Source organism: Cariama cristata, unplaced genomic scaffold (genome assembly GCF_000690535.1).
Source record: "Cariama cristata isolate BGI_N322 unplaced genomic scaffold, ASM69053v1 scaffold5435, whole genome shotgun sequence".
Classification (NCBI taxonomy): Eukaryota; Metazoa; Chordata; class Aves; order Cariamiformes; family Cariamidae; genus Cariama; species Cariama cristata.
This window is the reverse complement of record NW_009618011.1, coordinates 35153-45516: the sequence shown is the minus strand read 5'-3', so window position 1 is coordinate 45516 and position 10364 is coordinate 35153. Positions and strand designations below refer to the sequence as shown.

Below are 10364 nucleotides of genomic sequence, written 5' to 3'. Positions count from 1 at the left end.
ATCAGTTGTGATGAACAAATCCATATTGTTACCCATGTGAATCAATTCCTTTTTCAACTGTCATAGCCTTTTGGTTTCACTGAGAAATACTGGGAAGACTGCGACACTTTCACCTCAAGCTTTACCTGCTTTTAGCTCTACTCTTTTCTTTGAGTGGCGTGACCAGAAGTGAATACAATATTACTGGTGAACGCATGTGATGATTTATAGAAGAATCAAAAGAATAAGTCTTACATATGTATAGGACCACAGTAAAATATTATGAAATATACCCCATTTTATTCATTGCGCCTCCTAACTTTATGCTTGCTTTTCTATCTGCTGGATATGGAGCTGCCCAGAATAATGCCAAAGTCTTTTCCTTGGACTCTGACACAGTTAGACCAGTAAAAGTAGGAATAGCAGAAGTTTACGTAAAGCAATGAAGAACACGAACAAACAGGGCAGCTGGTTTTTGCCCAGGGTGCAATAGCTTTGCAAATCAGAACAAGTGCTTTACTTTACAGCACTTAAAGCGTGGGGAGGGTGCTCCGTGGGCAGCGGGGCAGGAGTGCGCAGGGCCCGGCTGCCGCTCTCCAGGTTTCACCTTTGGCTTGTCAAATGGACATTGAGTGACACTGAGTGTTAACTGCAAGAGCACAGCGGCTGCTGGGATGTTGTGGCAGAACAGTGGTACTAACAAGCGTGGTTTGGGATTAGCCCAACTGTCTACCTCCAACTCCTTCACCATCTCTAATGCAGGAAATCACTGAGCAATGATTAATGGGTTGAAATTTAACAACTCCAAACCCTGGATTCTGAACCTAGGAGGGAGTAATGCTGGGCACCAGTATAAATGGGGAGAGGAGTGGCTGGTGAGCAGCCCTGCGGAGAGGGACCTGGGGCTGCTGGTGGGCAGCAGCTCAACAGGAGCCAGCAGTGAGCCCTGGCAGCCCAGAGGGCAAACCCCATCCCGGGTGCATCAAACCCAGCATCGCCAGCCAGGCAAAAAAGGGGATTATCCTGCTGTATTCAGGCCTCGCCTCGAGTACTGTGTGCAGTTCTGGGCCCTAAAATTTCAGAAAGATGTGAAGGTCCTTGAATGTGTCCAGAGGAGGTGATGGGGCTGGCAGGCGCATCCTCTGAGGAGCGGCTGAGGACTTTGGGCTTGTCTGGTTTGGAGAAAAAGAGGCTGAGGGGCAACCTCGTTGCTCTCTGCAGCTTCCTGAGGAGGGGAGGTGGAGAGGGAGGTGCTGAGCTCTTCTCCCTGGTACCCAGTGCCAGGACGCGTGGGAATGGATCAAAACTGCACCAGGGGAGGTTTAGACTGGACATGAAGAAGCATTTCTTTACCAAGAGGGTGGTCAAACCCTGCAGCAGGCTTCCCAGAGAGGTGGTCGATGCCCCACACCTGTCAGTGTTTAAGAGACGTTTGGACAGTGCCCTTAATACCATCCTTTAGCTTTTGGTCAGCCCTGCAGTGCTCAGGCAGTTGGACCAGATGATCTCTGTAGGTCCCTTCCGACTGAAATAGTCTATTCTATGCCTTTCTAAGTCAGACAGAAAAATGTCCATTTCATTAGTGGAATACTCTCCCTGGCATTACTTGTTACCTCATCTGTGTTTGCTTCTGTTGCAACAAGTATAAACCCTGTAATTTGGTAAGTGGGCTTTACCTGGAAAATGAAGTTTTGTCACAAGAATGCCAACAACTCCGCCAACAAGAATGCCCTGTTTTTTTCAGGCAAAATTCCCTGTCCTAAAAACGCACTTACCATACAAGAACTGAAATATTTTGAGTCTAGTCTGATAAGATTGCAGCACCTAGGAAAACACTTTTATCCTTAAAAACTTCTTATCTCTGTGGATAAAAAATATCTTTGTTTTACAAATTCCCTGCCAGTAGTGGGATGCCCTAGTTTTTCTCCCTGACTGCTGCTGCTGTACAGCTCCTAAAATACACCGTAGGGAAACTGAGGGACTTTTCCTTTGAGTTGTAGGAGTAAAGCTTTTTTGATGGCAAGAAGCTGTCACCCTCCAGCACTGCCCCAATAAAGAGATCCAATCCATCCCACGTTAATGGCAGCCAGGGAGCAGAATCGGACGGGTCCTTCAGCTTTTGGACTCCTGTCACAGCCCTTGGGCTGAAACGGTGCATGGCACCCAGAAGGGCACGGGGAACTGGGGGCAGTGAGAGGAGCTGCCTGGACCAGTTCAACAGGGCTTTTCAGTGCCAATACCGACTTGAAATCTGCTTGTGTTCTTGAGCAGCCCTCTGTTTCAGGTTCTAATTGCTGGTAAACTAATGCAGGGCACAAGAGGAGAGGGAGGTGAGGATGGAAATCATGTGGTGGCTGCCTTGGTGTGACAGCAATCCGTTCAGACTTGTCCTCTTGTCTCTCCCTTCAGAGTTGAAACAACACTGAGCCTGCCTCTGATCTCTGTAGGGAGTTTTGGACTATCCTGCGACTACAAAGTAAACCTAACCCGCCTTCTGACCCCAGCCAGGAAAGTGAATGACTTCTTCTATTATTTTTGGAAAGAATCTCGGCTGCCATTCAAAACCACAACCTGGGAGTCTGCCTACATTTACAAGAGGAACGAAAACTCGGAGGCATGCTTCTGGTAAGACCCAGACCCACCTCTGACCCAGCTGTTGATAAACTCTGTCTCCATCCTCAGACATGGTTCTTACAAGCTGTCCTTCGAGTCCTACCGTTTGGGAGGTGCCTTACGGCTACCAAGGAATGAGAGAAGGAAAAGATGAATTATACCCTTTAGCTGTATTGCATATCTGAGTGTTTCACTCAGTCTACTTCTAAGTACTCTCAAGCCTTGGCTTTTCCTGTGGACGTCACAGCCCGCATCTTGTCCTTGCTGGAAATACCTATTTACGGCATCCTTGATGTAAATAGCGTGACACGAGAGCCTCCTCCAGCGGGCTCTCCAATGACGCTTCTTTAGGTCCGGGGTCTTATCAAGCTCTTGTAATGCTTCTCCACATTAACGGCTTCAATCTGAGGGTATTATTACCCAAAACATTTCCAAAGTTCAAACTGTATCTTTCTTTGAATACGAATGACCCCTAATGATTGTAGAGTTTAATCTATGCTCTCACCAGTTTGGAGCAAAGGAGACATTTTTCACTTTGTGACCCGAAACATCAGCCTGTGCTTGATTCTCAAAAATGCTGGGTTTTCTCCTTGCCTAAAATCAAAGGCTGTTTTTAGTCAAACAGACTCTTTAATATACTGATGTTTATCATTACTCTTCTGTTATTGACTCATTTAATTTTCAGCTCATGGGAGTGTTTCTATGCTCCTTTGAATTCTTTTTCCAATTTTGGGACATAAAATGTTGATTAATTAAAAAAAAATCTCATTTCTCCTACTAATTTTATAAATGTAGCTCAAAGGCAGCCAATAATTCATAGAAAGAATTATTATTTATCTTTCCAATTCATAACCTGAGGAACTTGCAGAATTTTAAGCAAAATTTACGACTGTATTGGCTTCAGAGTGATATAAGCATGTACTTGCAGAATATTTTGTACACAGAATTTAATTTTTTTTTCTGAATTAAGGGGGCTAAAAACTGATATCCAATTCACTGTTTTGTTGATATTTAGGGACTTTTATTGTTTCCTCCTTCTTTTTTAGGCTAGAGAGCAACTTGATCACATGATGTACTTGCTATGATAACCTCTCTTTGATGGTTTGAAACATCAATGCGCTTCGCTTATCTCTTACTGCGATCCCTATTTCTCCATGTTTGCAGCTATAATTGCCAATGCGCTACACCCACTTTAGCCAAATCCTTTTAATCCTACAGGTTTCATACCTTTCAGGGAAGTCAATGCATGTAAATTATTTCCTAAGTGTTTCTTACCTTGTCTTTATTAATACTTCAGGTCAGGACCTTCTTTATGACTTCGGAATTGTTCAAGCTCCTTTTCTTTATTCTTGAATTAACAAAAAAAATTTAATTTTGTATCTCTGCCCATTTTTCATCTAATATAGTTGTAAAATTGCATCTCATTCTGCTTTAATAGAAACTGCCAGCTTGAAGGCTTTTGAACTGTCTAATTTAAAAAATCAATTTTTGCTAAAGCATGACTTATACTGTGTGGGCTAATTGTTTTCCCCATATATGTATAAAAATAAGTGAATGCCCCCAGCGACAGTGAAATCAGGTTATGTCTCAACTATGCATATGTTCCTGTAAATTAATGGTTAATGATTCTGTTCCTGAAAAAAATGGGAAGCAAAAGATATTTAGTAGTTTATAGGACTGAGATCTCAGTGTTGCTAGATCAAAATTTAAGCAGTTTGAAAACAAAGAGATTTCTTTTGGTTTTCCCTCTGCACTAATTTTATTTCAGACAGAATGTCTCTTCTCAGACACAACATGTTGAGGCAGGAATAGGATTTAGGAGTTGGCTGGTTTTGCTTACTCTTTTAGCTAGCTTTTACTCACTTGGTTGGGTTTTTTGCTGTCCTCATTTTTCCCCTTTAAGTTTTAACTGACTGAGTATAGGGGGTTTTTTATTGCTACTTTCCTTCCTTTGCTTCTCTCACAGTCAGGGTACCTGTGTGTTTTTTATCTCAGTTCTTTCTGCAGCTCCCATTTACTCTTTTGAAGCTTCACATGTGTCTTCTAAGATTAGCACTGATGTCTTAAAACAGCAGAGCTTCCTGGCTCTGCCTCCCAGTTAGGCTCACTTACTGTAATTTCCCCATATCCCTGATTTCTTTTCTTAATTGCTAGTGTCTTTTTACATCATTGTATTCTCCAAACCCATCCGTTGTACAACCAGGCTCAGATTCCTCTGGGTGACTTGCCAAACACTTCTAAGCCTTTCATGCCCTGCATTGATTTTTTCTCTTCTCTTGCTGCAGAAATAAAACGTTCCGTACCGCCTTACAAACACTCCTGTGTGCTGTAAACAGCCTGTCTCGCATTTTGGCTTATTTAGGAGAAGGCGAGGAGTTAGCAATTTTCTGACAATATCTGTGCTCCCTTGCGTCAGGTACATGAATGCGCTAGATGCTGGAATCACACACTTCTCTGAAAAACTGAAGTTCAAGGACATTTTAAGGACCCCAGAGCAGCTTAAACAAACTGTGAAAGATCCAAACCGGAAAAGCAATGGTAAGGGGGGGGCTGAGGGTGCACGCTCCCCTGCTTCTCTGAAAAACTGAAGTTCAAGGACATTTTAAGGACCCCAGAGCAGCTTAAACAAACTGTGAAAGATCCAAACCGGAAAAGCAATGGTAAGGGGGGGCTGAGGGTGCGTGCTCCCCTGCGGGTAAGTTGCTTTTCCCAGGAAATCAGACCTACCTCTTAGTTACGTTTTAGGGATAGTGATTCCACAGAAATGATGGAGAAATGCGGATATACCATTTCACATGGATGCAAACATAAAATGGCGCAAAGTCCCTAGATTCTTTTCTCCATCCCCCATAAAATATGGAAGAATATCCTGGTTCCAGAGAGCTTTTGGGGTAAATTATTCCATCTAGGCACAATCTCCAATTTGTGAAAGATTCGGAAATTCAGGAATCGCAACTCCTCCTAAGAAGGGCCTTAGATACTACAAGAATGCTTAGCTCTCTACCATTCCTCTGTTTGCAGCCCTGGCACACAATGGGCTTCATTTGTGCCGTCAAGGGGCGCGTCTTCGGGAAGTGATTCATCTAAACTAGAAAAATGGATGGGTAAATACCTCATCTTCTCCTAAGGCTAAGCACCTGGCAGCAGCAGGCCAAGTGAGTGCGAGAGTAATAAGGAAGCCAACGAAACTGTTACTTGAATGCCATTTAACTTAGAAATGTTCATATTCAGCAGCCTGTGTTGCATCAGAGCTGCTAATGCTTATTTGAGTGAGGTAACGGTAGTGCTCTGGTGCAATCAGACAGAAAACGGTGCCGGCGTTGAGGCACTTTTTACCACTTTCCCTCGAATGTCCCGGTCAGGCTGTAGGCCTAGGCCTGGGCCTGGGCCTGGGCCCAGCACAGCCCAGGTAACGGGCCTTAGCCCGGCACTGCTCTGCTGCCCGCGGCTCAGGCATGGGGCGAGCAGCGAAACGTCCTCTTCTCCTCTGTACCTTTCACCAATCCCTCTCCATTTTCGCCCAATCTGTAGTGATCGTCATGTGTGGCTCCTCGGCTGACATCAGCGCAGACCTCGGGACGGAGGAAGTGGATAAGGACATTGTTATCATCCTGATAGACCTCTTCAAGTAAAGTGTTACCTTTGCGTTTCCCCTTTTCTCTGCGGTTTGCTGAAGGGTAGAGAGAATGGAAATGGTCTGAGTGGAACTGTGTGATTGAAGAAATGCTCTCTCACAAAATGTTTTCCATTGCCGTCTTTCCTCATGTCTCGCCATTTATCTAAGCTCCTTAATGTTTAATTCATGGCCCATCCTCTACATCATCCCCTGTAGTTCACATAATATTTTTCTATTGTGGCAGTGACAGAGCAGGTAGAGTTAATGTCGTCCTGTGGATTCCTCAGTGCAGGAAGCCATGAGAGAACCACAGAGTCCAAAGTCAGAATGGTCGTCAGCTGTTCAGATGAGATACCGTACATTTTTTGTACACTCTGCCCGACCAGACAATCATGTAAATGTGGCTTACAGTATATTTTTCTAGGCTCCATTTATTCAATTTTTAAATTATTTAAAAGAGTGGTACAACTGTCTCTTCCACTTTATAACCATCTCTTCAACATCTTTCTAACTACGTAAATCTAACTTTTCAGAGACGTTTCTTAGTGTACAACCTAAGTCTTCTGTTTCATTTTTATATTCGTCTTTGTATTATCCATAAATATTTTGCTTTTCCTGAGGCAACTGGACACAATTCCTTTTTTTTTTGCAAATGCACAACGGGGATTACGTACGTCAGTGCTTTTACTTACTGGTGTTGCACGTATAATTGTTGCCTCATGTATAATGTGAGGGCGATTAGGGGCTTCTCTGCTGTGATATGCATCCTTCTGACAGACCCAGCTGCCTCAGCCCATTTTATACGCTGCCCTCCGTAAATTTGCTACGTACCGCTGAATCTACTGAATATCTCAAATCATATTCTTCTTAAAACAGAACACAGACACATCCATTGTTAGATCCAAACTCAAGCTGTAGGAGAAGACAGGAGGCAAGGCCCCATGCTTCTCCAGGAGCCAAGTCCCTCAGACAAGTGATGGATTTAAATTTTCTTCAGCTCTGAGCCCTCTGGCAGCCAGGACGCAAACACAGCGTTTGAGCCTCCCTCAGGGGAGGTGGGATGTCGCAGGATTATCCAGTCTGGTGGAGTCTGATGAAGTTTCCTTTTCACCTGGCTAGTTCAGTCCGAGCCTGAATGAAAAGCACTTTGAAATTCTTCAGGGTGAAAAGTGCAATGTAAAAGCCAGAAGGTTCAGGGAAAGGCAGGGACAGGGCTCAGGATCCCATCTGATGCCTCCCCAAAATTCTTAATGCAGTATTGACTGAAAAAATAAAAGGATGATCAAATATACAATTTTTAATTTTTTTTGTCAGTCTAGCTATAGCAATGACAGATGCTGCCACTTGAGTCTAATATCTATTGCTAAATTCCTCTGTAACATGTGAAGCCAGTGGTTGCTGGTCTGTGAAGCACTGCCAGATGGTCTGGTCTGTCAGGGCGATAAAACCAAAGATACCTGCAAGTCACAATCTTTTCTGCTTGTTTTAGTATAGTTTTCAAGTTCACATTGTTTCCTTTGATTTTCCTAGCTCACTGAATTAAACAAATAAATGAATAAGCTGCGCTGTGCACCTCTCTGATTGCTTCATGCCCTCCTGTAAATGGTTTTAGTGCAAATCCTGCTGTGATCAATTGTAGCAGGAAATATCAAAATTAGAGGAACATGCGAAAGAGTGCAGAAGAGGTCAGAAACATGCACAATAACATGAAGAAACTACAGATTGCAGTACTGTGGAGTCCAAGAAGAGACTCAGTTTTAATAAATATAAACTCCTGCTTGAAAGCAGAGGAAATAAACAGGACAGAAACCAAACAGTTACAATAATAACAATAATTAACTGCAACCTTTGAGTTTCAGGTTGCCAGATCTCTTTGATACTACCTTTTAATGTAGTTAAGCACAGAAGCTGGCATCAGGGAATGAACAACATAAAGAGTTTTGTCCATGATGAAATGTTATTTTTAGAACTACTCCTTTAACCTGTTAAATAATAGTGCTGGGGAGAGGAGAGTGATTCTGTAATCGTTACCACCGCCTGCTGATTGTTTGTGGGGTTCTTGTGCTTTGCTTTGCAGTAACACGTACTTCAGGAACAACAGCTCAGCCCGTTACATGCAGAATGTACTTGTCCTGACCCTGCCACCAGCTAATTACAGCTTGAATACCGTAAGGACTGAGGACGCCGTCCTGGTAACCATGCTCTTTTATATCTCATTGTTGCATTCAGTTCATTCATGTTCATGCACTAGGAAATGAAAACTAAAAATGCAGCTGTAATCATTCCCCATCATGCTTCTATGGTGATATTTTCTTACGTTATTGCAGGATGACATTTTGTCCTGCTGTAATGATGTGAAAATACAATATCATAAGGCAAACATGCAGGCTGTCATATTCCTGCTTTGTGAAGTTCAACTCAAGCTTTTAATTTGGTCTGCAAGTGTCATGTTCCTGGGGTTTGAGGGAGACTTACAGGTCCATGGCCTTCTGACCCCAATTCTGAGTGACTGACAATCATATATGTAGCTCCAAGGCATCACTGAAGGAAGATCTATAGGTGTCGTCGAGATGTGAGCACGGAAATTCAGAACTAATGATTGTTGACTGATTTTTGTGTGCAGATATGTATAAGCCGTGGCGACCATTGCTGTTTCTGTCCAGGGGCTTTCCAGTTAAACTTTTTTTCCTGTAGGAAATATGTATTTATTTTAATTTCCTGAAAAGCAGAAATTATGCAAACCCTGTATCTGCTTAGTGAAACTGATACTCCTGCCATCTGCCTGGGAAACAGACTCTACATGTAGAGTTCCTCCCAGGATTTGTGGCTTTGAGCTCCAGCTCTCCAGCAGGTAGCCCAAAGATTCTGGCTGGATTTACAGGGCTTCCAGATCCCCCAGCCTGGGCTCAACGCTTTTTGGGTGCCAGCTCTATGGCAGGCTGCTGGAAATTCTGGCACAGCTCCTTGCCCTTGAGCTGTGGCCATCTGGTAGCCCAGCCTGGCTGGCACCACACTGGATTATCTGCGCAGAAAGTCTAATCCAAAACCAGGGGCTTTGGGACCCACTGAGCAGACCTGCCCAGAACCTACAATGTAGGATTTCTAGAACTCTGTGCCAGGATCAGCATGCCAGAGCTTTACATTGGCCTCTTGTAAGTTTTCACCACCTCTCTGTCTTCATACACCAAAAATACATTTTGTTTACCTTTATTTTTCCAAGCAAGAACGCTGATGTGGCATTGCCCATCTACTCACTTAGTGTTCAGCAGATTCTGGTCTTCCATGCTGGAGTTTTTGCCAAGTGGAGGCCACCAAAGATGTTGTAGCTTTATGGCAGAAACATGAACTCTCAAAGTGCCTTTTTTCTTTTTCTCCTGTCCTAGATGGAAGATGACTTTGCTGTTGGCTATTTTAATGCAGTCTTGCTGTTCGGACACATTCTGAAGAAATTTATCTTCTCCCAGAGCCCAGTGTTACCTCTCAGTTTCATCAATGAATTCCGAAATACCACTTTTGAAGGTAAAAAAAGTACAGTTCTGTGCAGGGTTCACTAAATTGATGAGGGGAAAGAAATTTGGTTTCAAGAACTCTTAGGATAAGTCACTTCTACACTAAAGAAGTCCAAGCCCTTTAATGAGTTTTATTCCCAATCCTTTTTCTTTTTCTGTCATTTTTTCCAAGGATGTTATCTTCAGTATAAGCAGAAGCACTGCATAGCAGTTGTGCAGAATCACTTCAGTGCATACAACGCAGAAGAGGTAGAAAGTCAAAATGACGATAATTTGAAACAATGCAATTAGCAACAGACTGTCTGAGGACCAGACTCCTTTCTGGGCTGTTGCATCTTTCCTACCTCTTTGAAGTACAAAGCACATTTAAAGAATATTGCTGCCTAAGGAGGGGTGGGGGAAGGAGGAGAGACAGAGCTACCCAGTCAGCAGAGATGGAGGACAGGGACGAAGACCTGCAGCTGGTGTCACTCTTTTGACAAAGAGCTGACCTCTCTATAGGGAGACTATTTGGAGAATGAGAAAGCAGCTGGAAGAGCGAAGCATATCGGTGGGTTTCAGAGTCCATGCTTCCTCCAGAGGCAACCTGGCATTCAGGTTGTTAATTTGTGACAGTAGCATTCTAAGCTTTCCTGCAAAGGTCTATT

The 10364-nt window shown here is 43.5% G+C and overlaps 1 protein-coding gene across 1 annotated transcript in view; it reads left to right on the top strand.

The window, feature by feature from the left end:
• GUCY2C (guanylate cyclase 2C (heat stable enterotoxin receptor)) overlaps window positions 1–10364 on the top strand; it is a 46100-nt gene that overhangs the window by 3296 nt on the left and 32440 nt on the right. Inside the window, exons 4-8 of the mRNA XM_009700687.1 lie at window positions 2389–2604; window positions 5009–5130; window positions 6124–6220; window positions 8286–8400; window positions 9592–9727. Of these exons, the coding sequence (XP_009698989.1) occupies window positions 2389–2604; window positions 5009–5130; window positions 6124–6220; window positions 8286–8400; window positions 9592–9727 (686 nt within the window). The remainder of the gene's footprint in view (window positions 1–2388; window positions 2605–5008; window positions 5131–6123; window positions 6221–8285; window positions 8401–9591; window positions 9728–10364) is intronic.